Source organism: Halyomorpha halys, unplaced genomic scaffold, assembly GCF_000696795.3.
Source record: "Halyomorpha halys isolate HHAL.00 unplaced genomic scaffold, Hhal_1.1 Scaffold677.1, whole genome shotgun sequence".
Lineage (NCBI taxonomy): Eukaryota > Metazoa > Arthropoda > Insecta > Hemiptera > Pentatomidae > Halyomorpha > Halyomorpha halys.
In genome coordinates, this window is record NW_027104651.1 from 618,329 (window position 1) to 642,873 (window position 24,545).

At 30.3% G+C, this 24,545-nt stretch overlaps 2 protein-coding genes across 2 annotated transcripts in view; one reads left to right on the forward strand and one right to left on the reverse strand.

Moving 5' to 3' along the window:
• The window catches only part of LOC106685288 (FMRFamide receptor), a 203,057-nt gene extending 194,043 nt beyond the window's left edge, over positions 1-9,014 (reverse strand). The window contains exons 1-2 of the mRNA XM_067046001.1: positions 8,970-9,014; positions 7,343-7,548 (exon numbers count right to left, since the gene is read on the reverse strand). Coding sequence (XP_066902102.1) covers positions 7,343-7,548; positions 8,970-9,014 — 251 coding nt within the window. The remainder of the gene's footprint in view (positions 1-7,342; positions 7,549-8,969) is intronic.
• LOC106685289 (protein furry) overlaps positions 1-10,569 on the forward strand; it is a 290,462-nt gene extending 279,893 nt beyond the window's left edge. The window contains exon 26 of the mRNA XM_067046186.1: positions 10,526-10,569. Coding sequence (XP_066902287.1) covers positions 10,526-10,554 — 29 coding nt within the window. The 3' untranslated portion in view covers positions 10,555-10,569. The remainder of the gene's footprint in view (positions 1-10,525) is intronic.
• Positions 10,570-24,545: the final 13,976 nt, after the last annotated feature.

Sequence of the window (24,545 nt, forward strand, 5' to 3'; positions counted from 1 at the left end):
TTTAACACGCTTTAACATAGATCATGAATACCCCTATAATTTCATTCGTCGGAAATTTAAATGATTGGATTTGCAATACTTCAAAGCGCCCAGTGAACTAAAATACACGATTGAAATATTATTTAGAAACATGTTTATGAAAAAAATATTGAAATGGGGTCATTGATTACAACCAATTTTTCTTCTGTGATTCGTTCTATTGAGCTGTTTTTCATGCTGTTGTTTTTCATATATCCTGTTTAGATTTCATGGTTATTATCCACCAAATGATTATTTTATTTTTGTCGATTATCCCTTACTGGTGTGATTTTGTGTAATTTTAATTATAATTAAAAATTAACAAATCTTCTAGAATGTCCCTTTTGTCATTATTTGAAAAACGTTAGTTTAATAAATAAACTATAACTGTACATGGAAGGTTCTCACTTAACGAAATGAAATTATTATTGAGTCACTCTCCCCTTAGGAATACATAGGATTGATAAGAAAGTTATGGTGTAAGTTTTGAATTCCACTTGGACGCGTCGAGAAATTATATCCCGCCCCCTCTCCAGCCTGGTATTTCCTAACGAACCGGTAACTGGGGTTCACAATTCGACTGTCAAATAAGAATAAATATTTGATTGAATTTTCAGCTATTGGATATGACGGATTTTGTTGAGCATTCCGCTATTGGATTTCATTAAATTAGTTTTGATTGCGTGATTTACAAACTGATCAAGTTTTTGTATCTATTGAAATTGTGATGGGAAATATATTTATTCTAAGTTAAATTTTAATATTCTTTTAGAGAAAAATAAATCAATAATACTATAATATTTTTTTTAAATTACAATTATTAGTAAGGATTAATTATTTGTATTAAACTTTGTTAAGTATACATTTTCGTGAATACAATAAACTAATTCCAATCCACTCAATCCTCATTTTATTATTATGTATCACAGATATTTGTTAACTTAATGTTGTATAGTAGGCTTTGTAATCAAAAATCAATATTATGCTAATTACTATTCATTATAAATTATAAGGTTAATATATAATAATATTTATGTATTAAATAAATAAATAAAATTGATTTTTAGTTAATTTTTTTAATTTAGAATTGTTTTATTTAAATAATATCTATTTGTTTAATGCTTTTTTTTCCTTGGCATCCCTGTTGAAAGTTGTAAATATTATGTATGTATGAGTCTATGTATATGACTTGTGTCATATTTCAAGTGTTAATTATGTCTTAGTTATTTGATTTATGTGTGTATAAGCAATTGGGATCTGAAATATATCCCAGTAAATTGGGATGATACGTTGATTACAAATAAATATTTTTTTGTACCATTTTGTAACTTTCCTAACCACCACCCGGACTGTTCCGACAATCTATTACATAAGGCCAACTATTAATATTCTTTTCTGTTAATTTTTTTTAATCCTCACGTATTCCTGAGATTTTTTTGAAAATACATGGAATTTATATATATTTTTTTCATGTTATTTCTTATCGTGTTTTCCTTTACTTAATACTCAATCAATCTATAGAATAGAACGGCACCAATTATTTTTGCGCTATTAGTTGTATAAAACTAGAGATACTGCCTTAATAGAATATTTTGTTAATGTTTCTCTTGGAAATAGAAGTTGTGTTTCTTTATAGATCTGTAAAATCCAAATAATTACTGTGCAGGAAATTGCTTGAAAGGGATCAATTAGCAATTAAACCCATTATACTCGGGTTCATTTTTATTATTATTTTTCAAAGTATAGATTTTTGATTTTATACCTAACTGTTATTGAAATTTTAAGGAGGCATTAAGTTGTTTATTAATACCGTTGGAAAACCTTAATCTCCGAGAGGGCTTCAGACTGTTAGAAAGTTAATGGGCCTTCAGAGGCTTTGCCACCACCCTTCGCCTTCTTGTCACTATGTCTCCTCCCTCCCACGATTTATAGTCTCCCCTTCTAAGAAACATTGCCTTTCTTCCCGTCCTCAGATTTTTTTTTCTTTTTTTTTTTTAAGGATTTGTTCCTTACATCTGTTGTAGCAGAAAATATATTAATGCACCTATGCCACAAAAATGTGTGAATTAAAAACCTTTTTTAGTTATAGACTCATTTATTATTTGTATTAACAAAGAAAACATTTCTGTTACCAAATAAGCCGTTCGGGATTTTTTTTTTTTACCAATTTTCGAGTGGAAACTGTATCATTTGTTCTTTGATGGTATTGTATTTTCTATACTCCTCCAGTTCTTCTACAACGCTACCTACCAACTCTGGAGTTTTCAATGTGTTGGGGTTCTTTTTTAACTGATTCTGATAATAAATAAGATTATAAGGCTAATTCATATCGACCACTTTTTTTTTAACCGAGTGCGCTTAATTGCCAAAAAGCTTGAGAAAATGGGAAAATAATCCTTTCGGTCATTACAATTGAGACCTCATACTCATGACAGTCATTTTTGTCTCTTAAGACGGTCGAGGAAACTCCTTATAATGATAAATTATTACAGGATATTGTATTGTATTGTAAAACGATGTTGTTTAAAAAAGAAGTCAAAAATTGTTTTCAATTCAAGGCGATTTACGCCAACGTACGTCGGATCAAATCAATTGTTGCCCAGTAAAAAAATAAATTAAAACTTATAATTCTAGAGGTTCTTAGGTTAGTATTAGGTCTTGATAACTTATCAAGTAAAACTGCAATGCAACATCTTCCCGTTAAATTTTAATTTCAGAATTCCTCAATGTGGTCAGGTCAGGCCACTGACACTGAGGCTATAAAGCAGATAGAATTTGAAATTTTGGTAACTATTGAATTGAGGACCATTTATTTAGTTATTGAAAATATGACTTGACAATTAATATTTATTAATATTAATATAATATAATAAACAATTACTTGACATAAATATTTTAATAAAAAAAATTGAATGAAAATGTTTCCTCTTCATCTGGACTTTTATTTTCCCTTAAACTCGTTAAGTAACTTATGACCTGTGACAATGGCTCTTTTATATGCTTTTAAGTAACGGAAAATGAAAATGATATCGGTTCTAAAATTACTCGCTCGCAAATATAATTGTATTAGCTTTTCGATCTATTATGAACCCATTAAATGTTTTTAGAGATGCTGAAAATGAAAATGCTGTCTATTAAAATTTTCATGCCTTTTTTTTTGACGTTTCGAATTTCTAATAGATGTGGAATACCTTTTATATATTTTCATAGTTTCAGAAAATGAAGATACATCGCAATTTATTTAGAATATTATAATTTCTTCGATATTATTATTTATTATATGGTTTTTGTAGGTGCTGTAATTAAAAACTATGTTGAAATTATTAAAATCGATAGTATTTTTAGTTAGCAACTCTTCGAAAAATTATTAAAATATATCAATATATTATAATTTTTAAAAGTTTGTAGGCACCTCTGAAAACATATGAATTAATAAATAAGTTAGAATTATGAAAAGTTAAAATACTCAATAACTTGAAAATAAATAACTATAAAAACAATATATTGCAAATTCCTAAGCGTCACGGAAGGCATCCTACCCTTATCCGATCCAGACTAGATTATATTTTCAACAATAGAAAGAATGCCTGTCAACTGAACAATGACTGATGGCACTCCTGAAGCTCAGGAATAAATAGGCGTAAAGAACAGGGTGAAAACAATCGAAAACTATTTGTATCTTTTTGACTTTAGGGATCTTTACCATAAAAAATTGAACATGGCTTGTTAAAAGAAAAGAGCTACTTCGGTAAAAGGAAAATTGATGGCCAAATTATAGATGTATTATGTCTGCTACCTGCTGAGTATAGTTGTTTTAGAAAAAGAAAAAAAAAATCAAATAGATTGATGTATCATAACTAGAGTCCTTAAATGAACACCACAATAAAATAGCAAATGAAGGAAAAACGGCATCATTAGTTTAAAAAAAATAACGTAAAAATTATGTATTGATTGATTTGAAACTTCATTCTGGGTTCCTTAAAAAAAAATGTACAAATACTGAAACCAACAAATACTTTTCTATAATTTTTTAAAAGTATTTAAGTCTTTGGACACTAGAATAAACGATAAATTAAAACTTATGATAACTTGCGATATAACCGTATAATTCCAAACTGTGCAATTTTTATTTATCAATTAAACTCATAAAGATATTAGTATTTTTTTTTCACTCACTAAGAAAAAAAAACAGTTTAATATTAATATATTTATTGAGCTCATTTAATTGGTTTTTATCTTCCGCGAAAATCTTCCGTTTCTAATATTTTAATTTGATTTTAATGTGCCGACAATTATCCTTGCTCATTTTTCTAATAAAAGATTTTTAAAAAAACTGTTATTTTGATATTGAAAAAAAATTCGTATGAAACAGACAAAATACATTAAATATTTTCTTCTACCTCCAGAAGAAGGAGTAATCAAAAGTTAATCTATAGAAAATGTTTATACGTTATTTAAAACAGTTGATGTGTAATTATCTATTTAGTGTATATCTATTTATTTAAAAAAAAACTGAAACTAGTTTATATTTAATATTATTTGAAAATAAAATTAAACTCTTATTTCAAGTTATTAATGAACATTAACTCTTATATTGTTAAAATAATGGTCCTATACGTAATGAAATAAAAAAAAAAAGTGTAATAATAAATTTTGAAGTACGTTATTCCAGCCTGCGAGTCAAATGTCGCGCTCCTAAACCCCTTCTATTGTCTAGATACATAGCCCGCGCAACTTTTCTGCAATTACAGGCAAGTCAGTCTTTCATTAATGAAGGCGCGCAATTACCTTTCTAATATCTGTGGATAATCCTTGTGTTATTAAAAGATATTTTCATTTTATAGTATGAAACTTTAACATTGTTTTATTTATTTATTACGACTATATATGATTTCCTTTCAATGCCTATGTTGTAAGAATTGTTTGTTTTTTTCGCACACTACGAGGTATTTTTATTACGCATTCTCTCGTTGTTACAACACAGCAGTAAAAACTTCTTTTGTTACAAAATTTATCATTGTTTATTAAGTAAGTAAATAACAACCAATAAAATATTTGATGTTTTCACACATTTGACTTTCCTAACCGGTTTTTATTCCAATAATAATAATAGTAAGACAAAATATTTTATTGTAATAGTCCTATTCTGATATTTGTATAGAATTTTTCTTTCTAGTGTGTTAACAATAGGAATAATAATTATAATATAATAATAATAATTTTTTGTATGTCTATTCAAATATATTTTATGATATTATAATGAACGTCATTGCCGTTTCATTTATTTATCTTTCTTTTGTCTTATCTTTATGTTATTTATTTACTGTCTTCTTGAACTCGGTCATAAGTAAGTTTTAACTTTAAAATTTAGCTTAAAATTTTCCATATCTTGACGATACAGTATGCCGAAGTAATCAATATCAGTTTTTTACCTAGGATTTCAAATGAAACATTTAAATAATTCAATTTTTTATCAAGAATTTTCTAATTTTAATCGATATTTTAATTTAGTTTGTTCTACATCCAGTATGCATAGTGCATACATTTATCGATGTGTTTATCATGTTACGTTATAATTGTTTAATCATTTCAACTGTGATGAACGTGCTTCTATTCGATAGCGGGTGGTTCATTGTGGCGCATACAAAGTAGATGTTGGGCAGATGTATTTATTCACGAGTTTGAATAAGCTTGTAAATTTGATTTAGGGATTGTTATGTGTTGAGTATTAGGAATAAAAGTATTACTGTTATTCTTTCTAAATTTCTATCTCTAGTACCTTTCCATTTATTTATGTTTTAAATTTGAATTGATCGTAATTTTTCTATTATATTATTTGTATTGTATATTGCTTTCCTATTTTATTTATGTTGTATATATCTGATTTATTGAAATTTGGTTATTCATTTATCACACATCCTTTTAATTATTACATCCTTATTGATTTAGTTGATTCTGAACAAGATTTAATTAAAGTTAAAAGATAAAAGATATTATAAAATGATTTTAAACCTGAAATTAAATTAAAGTTAATTAGAATTTAAATTCAGAAATGCAGTTAAGACATAGAAATAAAAGAATGTTAATGGAGAATCCCTTTAGTGCTCTACCTGCTCTAGGAGTTCAACTTCTCTTTGTTTTCTCATTTATGTGTAAAGTTTTGCAATTGTAATCGAGTATTCATCCTTCTTACCTTGTTTATTTTCTAAAAGAACGAAATCTAATTTTTTTCTGAATTGTTTCTAATTATTATTTACATTTCTCTCAATTCTAATGGTCTCTTAGTTAAGTATTATTGACATTAGTTCAATAAAATTGCAAGTTAACTAAGTAGTAATTCTGAACTATTTTTTTCATTGGATTTTAATCTGAAAGTAGTTGCAAAAGATAATACAACATTCATTCATATAGTATTTAAAATTAATTATTTGACTTTTTTTTTTTAATATTAAATTATAAAAAAATATTTTTATCAATTTTCGGAGATAGTGCTATAATATGTTGACAGCCGATCCGACATCCAACCTATTGAGTAGGAAATGTTGGATCTAAAACTGTTAATTGTGGAACTTTTGGAAAAGAATCCAAGGGCATTTCAATTCAACCCAATACTTTATTAACTTGTCTCTTATCTCAGATTTTGATTAAATTCAGGTTACAGGTTAGATCACACATCAAATTTTATTGGTCTATCTCAGCTAATTTTTGTTTTAGGATAGCATAAACGTCTAAAAGGCGTTTTTACATTCTAGGAGTTTCCGAGAATCTTGCTTTCCCTAAATAAAAAAAAAATGTACTATTGTAATTTCCCTACCGTTTATTCGTATAAAAACGTTTAAGTTATATCCGATAAACTTCACTAATTTGAGATAAAACACAACAAACAATGTATAGCATACCAAAGATTCATGATAAAATAATATGTATCAAGTGATGAAATTTATCATAGTTCACTTAAACATTTATTTTTGTCTTTCATATGTTTTAATAGTTTACAAAAATATATTATGAATCGTCGACAATATTTTATTCAAAACAATATAGTTTCTTTTATTAATACTGATGACCCTATAAAATAATATAAATGATGTGAAAATTCACCTGTTGATTGTAAAAAAAAAAATATTATCTTCGATATCAGAAAAAAAACATGAAGTTAAATTTCATATTTTACCAAATAAATATTATGAACTCTAGGCGATTTTTTAATCAAAGAAGTGCCTCTTTTGATATTTGCTCTTTGCTAATATTGTCTTTGTGCAAAAACTAAATTAGTTTCGGACTGTGTGAAAAGGTTCTTAACTTACTGAAATCATGTACTTACTCTGTGATGTTGTGGTGCTTAATGGCGATGCCAGTAAGGAATAGGAAGGGCAGGCAGGCGCCCACAGCCAGGATGGTGAGTGCTGCTAGGACGGCCTTCGCCCTCGAGACGGTGCACATGCTCGTCCTCTTCAGCGGGTATCGGACCGCGATGAACCTCTCCACCGTGAAGGCCACGATGAACCAGGGGCTTAGGAAACCGAAGACCTGCAATTAGCACCGTAAATAATAATGAAAAGTATAAGTGATGGAACCTTAAAGTAGAAGAAAGAACAAGCAAATTTGAGGTATATTGAAGGAGTTCATCTAAAAACATTTTTACTACGAAAAATAATAAATGAATTTTCAGCGTGAAAAACGTTTTCCTGTTCAAATCTAACTTGCTAGCAATAAAGATAACAATAAATAATGATGCAACTGTAAAAGTTTTTGAAATAAACATTTGTGTTACCAGTCTCAAAAATGGATTTACAAATATCTAGAAAATGCAATTTTTTTTAGCCCGCCTAAATAATAGAGTCGATTTCACAAAGATTACTGTTTTGTTATTGTACATTCGGACCAGCCATATATATGAATTTTTGTGTAAATCATTCTTCATTTTTATTGTCTATATTTCTCTTTCATTTCTCTGACGTTTCAGGTTCTTTGCTACACCAACAGGAATACATTATCTTTAGTTTCATAATTTGAACCGTTTTAGGGGAAGTTCTTTAACTGTTTTAAAATAATTGACTAAGTGATATGAGCCATTAATTTCAAAAGTGGCGTAACTCAGAACTGGAAATTTTAGATCGTCAACACTTAATGTATCTAGTTATGTATTTTTAATATAGAATTTAACCTGTGTTAAAATAAGTTAGTAGTCTAGTTGGAAATCTCGGTGGTAAGTTTTAGAAAAGCTTTTAAAATGTTATTTAGATTTTTTGTGTTGCTAATAACGAATGTCAACTTTGTGACTTATTATACTATGACCAATATTTCCCGCAAATAAAAAACAAAACAAAAAAAAAACATATATATGTATAACTTATGTGTCACCGGAAGATAACACTAAAACGCACAGAAATGTCTCACAGTTTTAATACTGATTTTTTTTTCCGTTATAACTATATTATTATTTTTACATTCCATGTGTTTTTATTATTTACATTGTTGGCTAATATATATTAATATGTCTTATCTAATCCATATCATAACTTATATATAATGGAATATGTATGTATATATACATTTTTCTTCTTTTCTTTAATGCCAAGAAATCCAACCACATCTCCAAAAATGAAAAAAATTTATAAACTTCAATACTTACGATGCAACAACACTCATGTCTTGAACTATAGAGCATAAATATCCAAACATTTATAAACTTTAATGATTTTATATTACATTTAAAAGTATCATATATTTGAAATATCTATCGATTGGTTCTACAGTTTCTGGTGGGCTTTAGTCTCCGGTCCTATCTTCAATTATTACATTATTATTAACTTCCATCTCGGCATTATCTTCCTCTCGTATCTGGCAGGCGCAACTCTTTTCCATGTCCTAGCGCAGGTTCAAGCGCCTACACGTCATCAAGCTATGTTAAGAAAAGACTTGGCAGTTTTCGGATTTAGCTTTCTTACAGCACTTGATACAGCAGCCTTCTCGATAGTCGATTCTTTCAACATGGCCTTTTTCTTTTCTTTTTATTTTAACGAATATTATAAAATTGGGTTCATCGTACATCTGCATTAGCTCCTGATTTTTCCTGAACCGTAATTGGCCTATATGTCTTTCAAAGGACCTTTTTTCATACAACTTTGTTCGAAGGCTCATATAAACATTAAACATATAACTGCATGAAAACTCTTGAATATGTTGTAACTAATATTCATTATGCAGAGTACAAAGCTTTTATATGCAATTTAATCAAAATAGGCTGTGTAAAGTAAATCGCTATAGTTAAATATACGTTTTCTTTACGTATGAATAGTATTAGTACTTAGAAGTTTAAGTAGTAAGTGGTGTTTATGGAAAGTTTTAAGTATTGTGATAATGAGAAAATCAGGAAGCATGACTATTTCAATCAACAAGGATTTTTTTTTTTTTTTTCCAATTTTTCTTCAGTACGATAATAATCAATGAGCTTTAGTTTTTGGTTGATACTATATACTCTATTTATTCACATGTAGAATTTTTACATTGTGTTTTAATTACAAAAATCAAAGCTATATTTTATAAATTTATGTACGGTTGTTTGTAACCAAAATACATAAAATAATATTATATCAAATTACTCAGTTCAAAATGATTTAGTAAAAGAAATAAATTTTGAGGGAAAAGATTGGAGAACGATTGGTAGGGAAATCCCCCCTCCCCTCCCCTTATCCTAAATAAATATTCATTCAATACGTTTGAGTGGTTTATATCAAGAATAAATATAATTTCTATTTTCACTGTTTGGCAATTTTATGGATCTGTAGCATATATAAAATGATATTAGTTACTATTTCTGTTTTAACTCTGTATGATTTGCTTCTTGCAAATATAGTAGACTTGCTTTAAGATATCACTTGAATTTAATAAATAAATAATACAATAACTAAATAATTTATTGAATGTAATAAATTATATATTTCAAAACATACGTTTTGTTTAATTAAAATATTATTCAATTCCTTTACATATTCAACCCTTTTTATTATTCATACTTTGAACAACGGAAAAAATATGAATTTATTTAATGACTAATTAAAAACATGTGAATTATTTAGGATTTTATTGGTTTATTTATTTATTTTTTTTGTCTTGAGGAGAAAAAAAAATATGATTGTTTGAAATCTGATGTAATTTCAATTAGTTTATTATTAACGGAGATATCAACTCATATATGGAAATATTTCCACATCAACATTTATCGTTGTATTCAGTATTAAAAACGATTTAAAAATATAATTATTTTCTTATTCTAACTTCATAATAAATTGATAGCCAATAAGAATTTTTTTTTTTAGTAGAAAGAGTGAAGGTTGTTGTTGGTGTGATAATTCCAATAATTACTACGCTTTTGGTTTCATTTATAGTTCTTATATATATTTCTGATTTTATTTACTCAATCAAGTATAATATATTAAATTGCCTACCATCTGTAGGTTTCAAAGTAAAATTATCTATCTAACATTTTCTTTTATCTTTACAGGTATGTACTTTACTCTTATCATCGCATAATAAGCATGACAGAAATTGTAAGTAGTCGATAATTTATATTTTTCTATATAGTTTTTTCTAATCTAATTGTTTCTAATATATTTCTCAATGATCTGTATTTTCATATATGAGGATTTTTCTTAGGTACGTCGGGGTAAGAGTGGACTAAAATTTTAAAAGTTTGACTTTAGAAGACTATGAATAACTTAATTTTAATGATGGAAAGATAAACCTTTGTCAATCAATACTGTACTTCTACATTTTTTTTACATAATCGCCTAGAAAACAATCAGTTATTTCGTTTAATTATTTAACGAAAATTAAAGTACTAAAATAAGATAGTTCTACTATAAAAACATATACGCACTTGCCCCAAAGGGATGAGTCAGAGAGAGAGAGTAAGTGGTATTCACTATTTTTGTTTTTTAAAAAAAGGTTCTTAGGGCATGAAACCTGTCCCCCTTGAATATCAGACCACCAATAATAATTTTAATAGATCACAATTCTATTTATATATTTGAGTTATGGATTTTTGCCTTTACTGTCAAGGAAATAAAAGGATATACATTGAACAGGTTAAATGTATCATAAAGCTGAATTTTGTCATCATAAGTTTAAAACTAAATGGATGTTTGTTTCTAATATTTTAAACATATTGTAATTATTTACACTAGGAAAAACATTACATTAGGGTTATGTAAAGGGTGGGGTATGGCCCGCACTTATCTCTTTCACATTCACCATTAAACTGAAATTTATGGGGTAAGTGCAAACTTTTTATTAAATTTGAGTGACTTAAATATATTGAACCTTTGAATAATCCAGCTCCAACTTAGATTAATTATCCTCTATTCCTTGAATGTCATCGATTACTTGATAGTATAAAAATCAGGAGGGAAAATAATATCAAACATGATCAATGATTTTCGGCTTTTCTAATGCTAGGCTATTTAAGGGGAAGGTAATTTTCCAACTCACCACTGTTAGATTAAACCATTACTGTTGCCACGGGTAGATGCCAACACGGTAAATAAAATAGTGCAAAAACTCCATGACTACTTCGGCTGTTTTCGCAATCCAGTTTATATGTTGCGTATATATCTACAAATTTGCTATCTCTTGATTTTTTTTTCGGCCCTATGATTAAACCTTAAATTAAGTGCCTGATTCAAATATAATACTTCATTATTAGCTTCAAAAATAATTTTATTCGCTAAAATTTTGTAAATATAAATTAATTGCTACTAACTATTCAGTTTGAGGTTACTATAAGCTATCATTTGTTTCATTACTACTCGATAGGATCTATCTTAGGAGTGCCATGCTTCAACTTTGTTGAAGTTAATTAGTTAAGTTGGTAACTAAATCACTTCAGCCTCTGTCAGGCTGATTTATGGCTGGCCGCGGTGGCCCTATACTGTCGAGGAGCAGTCTGACCTTTTCCTCATAAGAGCGATTGGTGTTATGCTCTGTGTATCGAAATTTCAACTAAGTTAGGTTATATGTTACTATCAATAACAACAACAACAACAACAACAGCAAAAGCAACAATAAGCAGCATAAAATTATGAACAACTCTTAGAAATGATCAAGCACATAATAAAGCAATGCTATCCACTTGTAACTTTTTAAAATGAGTAAGCATGTCAATCATTTTAATTTAGTACTTATTTGATTTATATAATTTAAAATTAAAAAAAGAAAAGAAGAAGTTAGTATTTATTTCTCATTCTAGAAGCTTTAGTATTTTTATTTCATTATTTTTCTACAAATCATCGTTTATACTGTATTATTTATTCAAAATCAATCATTTTTTTTTCTTTATGAATTATTCTCTTGTCAGGAAAGAAAATTGAAATGAACTGAGTTCTTATTTCTTTTTTTTAAATGTTTAATTATTTATTTGTTGTTAATTACTGATGATCCACAGTTGAATATAATGGTTAAATGAATAAATTATTCAATTTTAATTTTTTTATGCTTTATCTGACATAAAGAGATTGAATTACTCATTGCTTTTACATGACTTGAGCGAAAATTTTCAATAGATTTTCTATCATTTTGGTTAGGAACCATAACTGATAGAATTCATTCATTTATCATCTATAATTCATGGTTTTCCACTTGTAAGAGCCCTTGGACAAAAGCCATATTGGAAAATACTATGCATGCCTGAATTCTTCACACGACCAATGATCTTAAATTACTGCAAACTTTTAAGGGCATTGGTCTGTTATTTTGTTTTATACTAGTATTTATTTTATATTAGTTCTATTAGCAAAAAGAACTAGGGAAGTGGTATAGACCAGAGATTAATAGTTATCTTAAAATGTATGTTTAGTCATTGTGATTACTTAATAGACTTCTAAAATTTCTTAAGAGAAAAAAAAATTGAAAATATAAATACCAGAAATACTTTTAATTGTTTTAGTAGTCCGCCTCCTAAGACCCCCGGGGAGCGACGGTCCTATATCACTTTTGAAATATTAGCTTAAAACGGGAAGAGGAAACTTCAAGATAGTTGAATCGTGCAATATTTAAAAAGCACCTGAAATTGAAAAACGGCAGGATACGTTGTTAGTTATTTAAAAATTAATATAAAAATTTTTCACATTTGTGGGAATTCCTGGATATGAATGTTGGTAGGAATTCTTTCCGGATTTCCGTGTCTACTTTCTCTTTATATGTATTTTTTTTCTGTAGTCCCGTTGTTTTTTTTTATGTTTAATTATTTTTTTTAATATCTATTTATTGGTTAAAATATTTAGATGAAGGATTGTCCTTAGACTATCTAAATCTCTCATCTTGCTCCATTCCCTTTGTTATTTTTTTCTTATTTTAATGTTTTCTTGTCTATGTGTGTTAAGGTATACTCTGAAATAAGTATATGTGACTTACCGAAGCCTAAAGAAAAAAGGCTTTTTGGAAAGCAGAATCGAGATATTTTATAGAAAGGTCAGGGATACTTGAAATCCTTGATAAAAAAACATTAACGTTATTGAGGAGGTACCGGTACGGTAGCCTTTCGCGAGGGTTTACTAAATTCTGGGGGGGGAGCGAATATTCCAAATTAATGGGATAAAAAATCATCGTAATCATCTCAGAATGGTTCTTGAATCGTTGCAATGTAACAGTGAGGATAGTATGTATATGTTTCATTAGACAAATCTTTTTAACTATCATCAATTGTTTCCCTAAAGGGAGGTGTCAAATCAACGATCCATACAGCCTCAAATTATCTCACTTAAAATCAAAAAGTTTTATGCCCATGACCAAAAACAAATAAACAATAAAACCTATAAGCTATGTCGTTCAAAAATAAAATGTGCACAATGTAGCGTCCCGTTTTGACTTTAATATCATTATGATATTAAAGGAAAAGGACTATCTGACATTTTGGTTTGAAGTAATTGTACTAAGAAATACCTTTGACATAGATGACAGCGTATTTGAGGCTTGGAATCTCAAAACGATTTTTTTTTCCAATTTTTAGTTTAATTTGTTATTACTTAGCAGCTTTTGTTCTTGATCATTATGAAGTGTAAGGGTTTCTTCTAATATCTGTTAGTGCCATTAAACTTTTTGAATGATTGAATAATTTAGTACAAAATATTAAAGAAAAAGTGATAATCTAAATAGTGTTTTGAAATTTGAAGCCTCCATCAATAGTAGTAGAACTTTAGCGAGCAGAAGTCAGCTAACAAAAATAAATGAACAAGTGCTGACATCTCGATGGATTAGACACACGGCGAGTGGGATTTAGCGAGTTTCATTTTGAATGTCGCATATTGCACAAGTTCGCTAGAAGTATGAAGCTGACTGGACAAATTGTCATTCTTAGGATTGATTCAACTGTGAATTTAAAAAGAAGAGTAGAAAGATATTGTTTTTATTAAGGTTGAATTTAGTTTTGATGGACGAAACGTTTTTATTAAAAGTTTTGAATTGGTATTTACATTTTTATTTTTCATCTTGCAGTATTCTTATACAGAAATATATATATAAAACTGAGTACGCAAATTAAATTAATAAATAAATTAAAAAATCATCTCATCGGAAAGGATGGGAAATATGTTTGGATTTTAGGACTTTTTTGATTATAATTTTTTTAATATAATTCAAAATAAATCCTAATATGATCTATTGCTGCTAACCATTTTCAAGCCAATGGTACGAAGCCATACTGGTACCACTCCTTAAGACTGCTGTCAAAAACCTTTTTCATCGCAACCTAGACCTCTCAAAAAGTAGTAATTATTTTCTCTTGAAGAAAGAAGGCCATAAAGTGAAAAATAAGTGGCCGTCTGATGGAACAGGGGTCTAGACTGTATGTTGGGTGCGTTATAATATTTATCCTGTGATATAAGTTCAAAGGGGATCAGTTTCCTATCCTTTTTCCGTAGCACGAAAAATGCGTACAGGTATTAGCTGGAGGAGTGCCTATCCATCTTCTCCTGCAGGAAGACTATTATCGACACAAAATAAAGAGGGAAGGTCTGGCGGATTTACCGGAGAACCTCCAAGCGCATATTGGTGAAAGCCCTAATAGATGGAAGAGGATCCTTCGAGAAGAAACCTTGCAACAATGGAATCGACGGTGGGTGGATTGCTTAAAAGGGGGCACCCTAAGGAACTACTTTCCAACCGTTGATTCACGCCTAGAATCAACGTGGGTCCTCCCTGATTACTGGATCTCACAGTTCCTCACAGGTCATGGGGGTTTCCGAGCTAAGCTCGCCGTACATGGCATAAACATTGATCATCTATGCCCAATTTGTCAAGTTCCTGAGACCGCCGAGCACGTCTTACTTGCCTGTACCGCCTATGAAGCACTGAGAGCCAAGATGATGAGGGAAACAGGACTCTATGTTCTGACTGAGAGCGATCTTCCTGAGCTGATGAAAAAAGAAAACTACCCGCACTATAAGACCTTCGTGTATGGGTGGAAGGAGGTTGTGGGCCCTACTCACTTCTCCCTAGGTAGGAGAGAATAAACTACACCAGCAAGGCCTCAGGAGGAGAGCAAGATTTATTTTAAAGCAATAGCAAGCTGTGTGCACAGCTATGTAAATGTTTGACATATGCAGCAATGAGTTGTACCAACTGCTGCGAACACCCGTATTGCCTAATAGGCAGGGTAGGGTGATAAATAAATAAAAAAATAAATAAAGCACGAAAAATGCAACTAAGGCTGCAGGACACACGGCTAGTAGTTGGAGCTGGCATTGGAACTAAGTTTGAAAGATGTTTTCCATTGATGAATTTTTTCAAATCAACGATTGTCAAGGACACCTTCACCTTCAGTTTGAATAATTTGACTCATAGGGATATTAGTTAGGGAATGATTTTGTGAAGATATGTTCTGAAATCGCTGTCTTTCTTTGTTTCACTGAAATTAATGGAATAGAGATTCACGTGTATGTTTTTTTTTTTTAAATTAAACTTAACTAAACATTCCCATGACAATATTCGTAGTATTAGTTACTGGTTAAATTTAACCGGTTTAAAATACGTATTGATATTCCTTATAAAAAAAGTTATTAGACACATTTTTTTTATTGCAATAATTTAACCATGATCAGTAAAATGCGAAAAGTAGGTTGTTCTTATTCAATTATATTTATAAATAAAAAAATTATAGATATTGTGCATTGCTATTGTGATATAAAGGAAAGTTGCCGAGCCATCGAGGGCTCATTGTTGTTCAGTGATACGGAATTGTATGATGAGGCATTAGTTGCCATAGGTTGCACAACTCCCCGGTAGTTGTCGTTAGTATAGTGGAAGGAGAGAGCCTGGTGCTATCTTTACGGCCAATAAAGGTACCTAACCGTTCTAGTTCTTGCTTCCTTTTATACCTTACCTCGTTTCGTCCAAGTGTGCTTCAGTATTAATAACTAAGAATAGGGAGCATTATATTTTATGTTATCATGTGTCAAGATAGAAATAAAGTATCGACAGTAAGGCTGGGAACAATAAATGTGATAAATACTAAGGATAAATATAAGCTTTTGTGCTCTATTCTTATTTTTAATTCTCCATAATTTTTACCTTGATTTTCTCTTAATTGTTTTATCTAAATATAATTAAAGGTTTATTGAATGTATATTATATTACGTTATTGTATCTGTTTAAATTAAATGTATATTTTAATATGTCTTATAATAAATAGATATTACCAAATAGTGGCTGTCATACTATGATGTAACAGCTCCAATTTTTTTTTTTTAATTTATGATTTTTTTTTTATGATGAATTAATTTTATTACGACTAAATTCAAAGAATAAAAGGTGAAAAGAACGGTGAAACTTTTAGATAACACCTTCTTAAAAACGGCTGAAATTCATATTGCGTTTGTTATTATTCATAGCGCGTAACGCCAAGCAATATCCCAAGAGGCGGAAAAGTCAGTTATTGCACCCCCATTATTAATTACTTTTATGAAAACTATGGATAGGTACTAGTCAAGATTGATGAGTCTGCCAGCTATAGTTGGGGGAATAAAAAATGGTAGTTGTTGCAAAAAGTTTAAAAAAAAAATATATGATATTTTTTATTTATAATCTTAATATTTTCTTGAGACTGGTAATTTTTTTAAATAAATAATTCAAATTATATCCATTATAGAAATAAAAAGTTTTGAGACTATAATGGATAGATTTTGAATTATTTATTTAAAAAAATTATATTTTTTATTCAGAACACAATATCAGTAGAACTGCCTACGGCACTAAAAAAACTAAAAGAATATCATTTAAAAAGAATAAATTTGCTTAACTATCAGCGCTAATTTAAGTTTTAAAGGTAGACTCATCAATTTTTATTTGTAACCATACTCAGTTTTTCTGAAGGTAATAATAAATTTAGGTGAAATAACCGTATTTTTCCTCCGGGATTTTGGACTGTATAATATACAACATAGGGAGTTGTTACATCCTTAGTTTTATCCATTTCAAATTCTTCGGTCTCCCTCCGTTGACGTTCCCCCTATGAGCACCCTTTCCATTCACATTCTTTTTCTCCAGTTTTTCCCATTCCTATCCCTAAAGAGTTGTCCAAGGATACATTAGGAGACAAGTTGTACATAGTATATCTTTGATTGCTGACACATTTTTTAACTACTGGTTAAACAGGTGATTGAGATGGCCAATGCCCATAGTACAAGGTAGTTATTTCATCCCTATTTTTGATTACTTAATCGAAAACTAGATATAATTACTGGTCAAAATTGATGAGTATGCCAAGTATAAGTAAGGGGAATAAAAAATGGCGGCTGTTTCAAAATGTTAAAAATAATTAATTTTGTATTCGGAGCTCTATATCTTTACAACTACCAACAACAATAGAAAATCTAAGAGAACATCATTTAAATTAGGGTAAATTTTCTATAATGTAAGCCGTTAAAGAGTTATTTACGTTAAATAGTTCTCGATATATAGCCTTTTAAAAAGCTCTATTATGGCTCATTTAAGCAAATTTACTCTTCTTTAAATAATGTTCTTTTAGATTTTCTAATATTGTTGGTATTTTTTAAGAATGAAAAGTTAATGTTTTTTAAGATTTTGAAACAGCCGCAAATTTTTATTCCCCATTACTATACTTGGCAGACTCATCAATTTTGACTAATAATTATACATGGTTTTCATTAATGTAATCAAAAACTGGGGTGAGATAACTGCCTTTTCTTCTTCCCAGCTCTTGTACTATATGGCTGGTGTAGTGGTTTCGAGTCTGCGAGTGACCCAAACCCATGAAACCACACTTCAACAACTACATTATCAACTTGTATCTTAGTTATAAAATTAGTTTATCCCCTTCAAACATTATATTGGTTTATATGAAACACCATCCCTAATTATCATTTGGTATTATGCCATTTGGTTTATCTGTAATGTGGTTTAAATATTTACTGAAACTTTCTGTTCTACTATCTTTGTGGACACAGGCTGCTCTGAGGAGAAAGGCATGTTTGGAAAGGCTTCCGCAACGGTCTCAACTTTGTTCTATGAATCCCTAAAAGCTCCCGTGAAGAGAAGAGGGGTGGAAACTATGAGAAACTGTAGCACTGCCGTTATAAAAGTTGATGCCGCTATCTCCAGTAATGAAAAAGTTGAATAGGTCAACTTTTGAATATTTATTTATTTTTATGAATTTTTAAGACATTTTTTGAAAATTAAATCGGAATGGAGGTAAACTTTGATATCTTATGGCAGTGTTGGTTAAAAACTGTTTTGCAATTTTATACAGTTTTTATTTTGAATTACAATTAATTTGGCTCAATTAGTAATTGCAATTCGGACCTCATACAGGATTACTGTGGATCATCAAATAATCAGAAAAAAAAATTTCTATCACAATTAGTTGTAGTCGTTTTTATATTTCCGCTTTTTCAAATTAAAGTCATTATAATTAAAATTACATTTTTTCCCAGCTCCGTCGTTATTAACAACCTTCATATACAGAAAGTTACACCATTATTAAATTACTACTTAGTTTTTATTTGTTATTTAGTTACTATTTCTAGTTTAATTATTATATTTCAAATATGATTTTAATGCATAGTAATCTCAACATACATTTTACTTAACAACATAAATATAAATAAACAGTATAAATTTTTAAAAATGTTAATGATGAACTTATATACAATCCATTTGCCTATTAAAGAGTTCAAAGTTAGAAAGCTTAGAAAGTTAAAACTTGTTGAAATTGAGTGGAGGGTAGAACAGCTCAGAAAGCAGTGCAATGGTCCGGGCGTTGATCTTTCCGACTAAAGAATAAATCATCATCAAAGGGATAATTCGAAAGCATAAAATTCTGGCATAATATTAATTAGAATTCCTTTTCTATTTATTATATTTTACAATTTGTTATTTGTCTAATGTTCATTATTAATTTATTTAGTTATTTTTTGGTTAGGGAAGTGCTCAGTGGTAAGGTTTTGTGCTCCTTACTCCAAGGGTTTGAATCCGTTTGTAACGGATAATTATTTAGTCTGAAACTGTAGTTGTAAGTCAACCCTGTTGGTTCATTGACCATCCTGTGACACACCCATACTCTATAGAGCAGGTACCCTTAATTGGAGGAATATCTGGTTGTTGATTTCTCCGTCTGCCATAGAGCTATCTTTGTTCTCATTAAACTTCTGTAGATATCTATATCGTCCGTAGCTCATGGAGTTCAGGTACTGTACTTTGCGACCTGGGGACTCGGTGACGCCAGTTCGGATCCGTCCTGAAGAGGAGGGTCAGCTTTTATTTCTGTGGTTGCCTCATGAAATGAAAAGTTGATCCTCCCCCTCCCCCCATATCAGTCAGAAAAAAAAGCTATATCGTGAGCATAAGCTGTTACAGTAGCCCTGTCATACTTGGCTCTTACAGTTTCAACTGTATGTATACTGTGAAAAGTACTGAATATAGCACAGACCCCCGTGGACCTCTGCGGGCACTGGTGAGTGGGCCCTTTTGGATACCACTTTATTGAGCAGTGCTGGAGAAATAATCTTAATAGAGAGTAGAGCTGATCTGGAAATTCGTTACCCTGTCATGTCTGAGGGACACTGTGTGAAACGCTTCCGTTCCATCTATTGAGATCAATGCTTTTGCCTTGTTCTTCTTTTTGTTTTGGCTTACTTCCGCCTATAGGTTTGCTAGGTGTTGATCCGGGCAGAGGCTGGCCTGGAAGCCAACCTGCTCCGGTGGAATAACTCAGTCTCTGAGTGTAGCTTTTGTGATAATTAAGAATAATTTTAGCTAGTCTCTATGCCTCAGGGAATTATCTCAACCTGAGGCTGGAGTTGTAGAGGCTCGTAAGATGAGTTACAGAGAGGTTATCACTTCATCGTAGTGATCCGTAAACTTTGTGGTCTATTCCTCTGCCGTCCTGGAGTATCGTGAAACTTCTCTTTCTGGTGCACGTCCTCAGTAGCTTCCAGAATTTTCTGTTTCCGTACGCTGCCCCGTCATTGTTTTGTAGCGGATTGAACAGTGTTTTCATAAAATTAGTTCCCATTTATTATTAAAATAATTTAAGTAAAGATAATGTTTTTCTTATTTTACACATATTTATGAAACAAATATAATCATCCCAGTCTATAATAATAATTCTATATAACCATCCTCATTCTACTTTATATCGAACTATACGTTCTATATAATGCTTTTATTACTGTACTTATTTATTTAAACAGAAATGGAATAAAATATTTAAAAATACCTATAGAAATAAAAAATAATGAAAATGAATTAGTTCAGAACACTAAAATGAAAGGAAATAAATATAATTATGAGGGTTAAATTAAGCCGGATTCATGAAAATAACAATATAAAACAATATACATGAAAATATAAGACTGGAAAAATGAAATAAAATATTTTATTTAATACTTATAATATGTCTCATACATTTTTATCGGCAAGTGGGGCCTCGCTTTGCGACAGCAACAGATTATGTAGGCTTTAACTGTCAGGATCAGATCTTGTGCTGAATCAAATGGATTTCAAGTCAGGGTTATTTTTAATACATTTTTTTATTCATCTACTTTTCTGCAGAAAGAGAAATTCATTTTATTCAAGAAAGTTAGAAATCAGTGTCAGTTAAACTGACAATTATTTAGCTGTTTAAAATAAAAAAATACTTTAAAAAAAACTAACCAACGTTTTAATAACTCCTTTTCTTTTTCCAATTTATTCCAGCTTTCTTTCAATTTTTTTGTGAAAACCCACTAAAAAAGCTTTAACTAAATCGGAAAATTATCACTAAAATTAGTTCTATTACGGTTTGGAATTTTGTAGTCTAAATAAACTTTTTTGTGTTGTAATAATGTGTTTATTTGGTTAGTTACCAACGTTAGAAGTATATATGTTTGAGCTATAATCTTTAGTAATTTGACAGGTGTCCATTTTTAGCGCTAACAGCTATCCATTATGTAAAGAATATTCCTTCGTTACTGAGGCTTTCGAACGCACCTATTGATCAAGTCGTTTGAGTGAGAAATGACCACACTTTGCTTATTCTTGTTCCTATTTTATTATTCAATATAGGAAAATTAATATTCAACAAATAAATTCGAAGAAAGTAGTTGAGAATGATAAAAAATAAATGTTTTTATGTTATGTGGTTTTTAATTGGTCGTATGTTATACATACGAATTTTATAATATAAGTATAATTCATAATTATTATATAAATGAAAAGTAGTAAGTGAAAGATCTACGATGCACGGACCGCACCAGATTTTTTTTACCTCCACTTACTTGTAATATTAGGAATATATTGTGGTTGCAAGGAGGAGTATTGTGTACATGTAAAAGTATGAATTTGAATATCGCGATAGAAATTCAAATTCACGATCAGTGATAAAAATAACACGATTCGAGGTCACCTGACTGCAAATGTTTATTTTAAACAGTTAACCAACCACATTGAACTGTAACACTAAATGTATAAAAATGAGCTTTGATGATTATTGACTAAAGAAAAAACCAAAGGAATAGATACCGCAGTTTGGAGACTAAAACATTGGAAAATGAAATGAAATGAAAAATAGTTTATTATTATGCGACTTGGTCCCTTTAGAATGATTGGACCGCCCGTAGCTAGTATTACTAAGTTGATGTCTATTGGCGGTGCCGGTTCGCATCCGGCCTAGGGCGTTGATTTTTTTCATTGAGTGGCGGTCCCACAAAATGAAAAACTTTGACCCCCAACCATGGTTAGGTAGTATAGGACTCCAATAGCAATCGGTCGAAAAAAAAAAATTAAAATTACCTTATAATTATGCTAAAGGGACCAAGTCGCAGAATAATATATGGAACTCCAATGGGCGTCTTGGCCGGAAAAAAAACTTTAGAACTTTACAGTTACATCTGTAATATTGTATATAATATCGGGTTAGATTGGTTAAGTAAATGGTAATTAAATATTAAAGGTTTTAAACTAGGATTGGTACATGACGTATGTTAAAGGGAATGGAGTTCTAGTGATATGCAGCTAGGGTAATCTTCTAACTTATATCTTACTTAGCTATCTAGTCTAGGAAATATATATAAAGACTTGAGACGGGGGAAGGGTAGAAGGAATACTGAAATAGGAGAAGGGGTTTGGACCAATCAGATAATTTAGGAAATATCTGGAAGGGGGAAAAGGCGTGGCGAGAAGTTGGGAGGTCTGATTTCTAAGAAAGGGACCATGACCTAAGACTTTTGTGCACTGACTTACATATGTTAACCATAAAATAGTTTGACTGATGCAAGTCCCTTGTTAGATGACAGCAACCTGCTTAAGTACCAGGCCCTTGCTTTTTGATATAGGATACTTGAAAGGGTTGTTAGAATGGTCTCAAGGGCCTTTTGGAAACGTTGTTGTTTTTATTGAGTTTCTTTTTGTTAGGAAATGTGAACACATGGAACCATGTGTCTTAAGTGACTGAACCTACAGTTGGGCAAGGGGCAATTGTTTAAATTTATAATAATACTGTTTCCTTAACTTGCATATCTCTGGTGATCCCGAAAATAAATCGTACTCTCCAATTCATAAGACGTTTAGGTTTAAATTCGAGATTATCAGAGAGTCCACCATATACCATACCACCATAAACCAAGTGGGTGAAAACAAAAGAGGAAACTAAGAGTTGACGGGTTTTAGGTGTAAGAAGATAACGGATACTATTGAATTGCTTCAGGGTTACTTTGGTTCGATGGAAAATTTGAGCAATATGTGGTTTTCATGATGAAGTTTGGTCAAAAGTTACTACAAGATTTTTGACTGACGTATAGAATGAAATAGGATTATTGTTTGGGATAAGGTTGGGGGTCCTGGGATTAATTTAAGAAGAGACGGTGATCCAATTAAGATTGCTTTAGTTTTTTCGGCATTTAACGAAGAAGCTTAGTGTACGAATCAGCGAGCCTGCCCTACCGCTCGCAATTACGATCATACGTACCCGCCTTTGTTATATTTAATTTTTGGCAGGAAGTCGATATTAGGTAAACCCTAATACAGGAATTTTTATAGCAAAAGAAAATTAAAATTTTTACTTTCCAGAATTGTAAGTGAAACTTTTGCACGCACTGCAACATTTAAAAAAAAAACTAAAAACTAAAGTCCTTTCAAGGAATAATTGCTTATTATTGAGGTCCTTAGAGCTTAGCTATTTAGCACAGGGCAAAGGCGAACTTTAGGGTCTTGTTTGTTTGTGACCGCCTGAGAAGGGCCCTGACTTGATCGTACAGCGTGTAAAGAGCTTAGGTAAATTAGGTAGTTATTAATTTATTAGTGGAGGGGGCTTGTGAGCCCTTAGGTCTCCTGTGTTAACTTGCTTCGAACCGTTCATATATTACTCCTAGATTAGGATGTTTGCCTGTTGGTGCTTACAGGAAGGTCTGTCTGCATCACTTCATGTCCTTTATAGTTTCATTTTCGATTCATTAAATAAAAAACAGATTGTTGATATCAATATCAGTGTTATCTTGGCTCCTTTGATTTTCCACTATTTCTTAATTGTTAGAATATTTTTTTTTTCTTTTCGTTGTAAATTAAAATAAGCCGAAATATTTTTGTTCCGGACCTCAACTCGAGGTGCTAAACCTTTTTTATTAGTTTAGAACTTTGTCATGTGTGGCATTAAATAAAAAAACTTGAGTAATTATATTTTAATTTGTCTTATTTATGTATAGAAATATTCCAAGGAGATGTATTGTAATCGTGAAAAATTTCGATTTAGAGTACTGGACAGAAATAAATATTGCATATAGTTTTTTACAGATCTGTTTAATTACCCCTATTTTAATTAAGGTTAAATAATTAATGATTATTGTCAAGATAATGAAAATTACCGTGGCATTTCTATTTAGAATTTATTATATAAATTTTAGAATTAAATCATCTTGTGTTGATGTAGTTAGTCCAAATTAGTGTCTATATTTAATTCAGTGTGTATTTTAGATATTTTTGTGAAATATAAATATTTTACTCTATTTGTGGTTTATTTTGACCGCACCCCACAACCATCT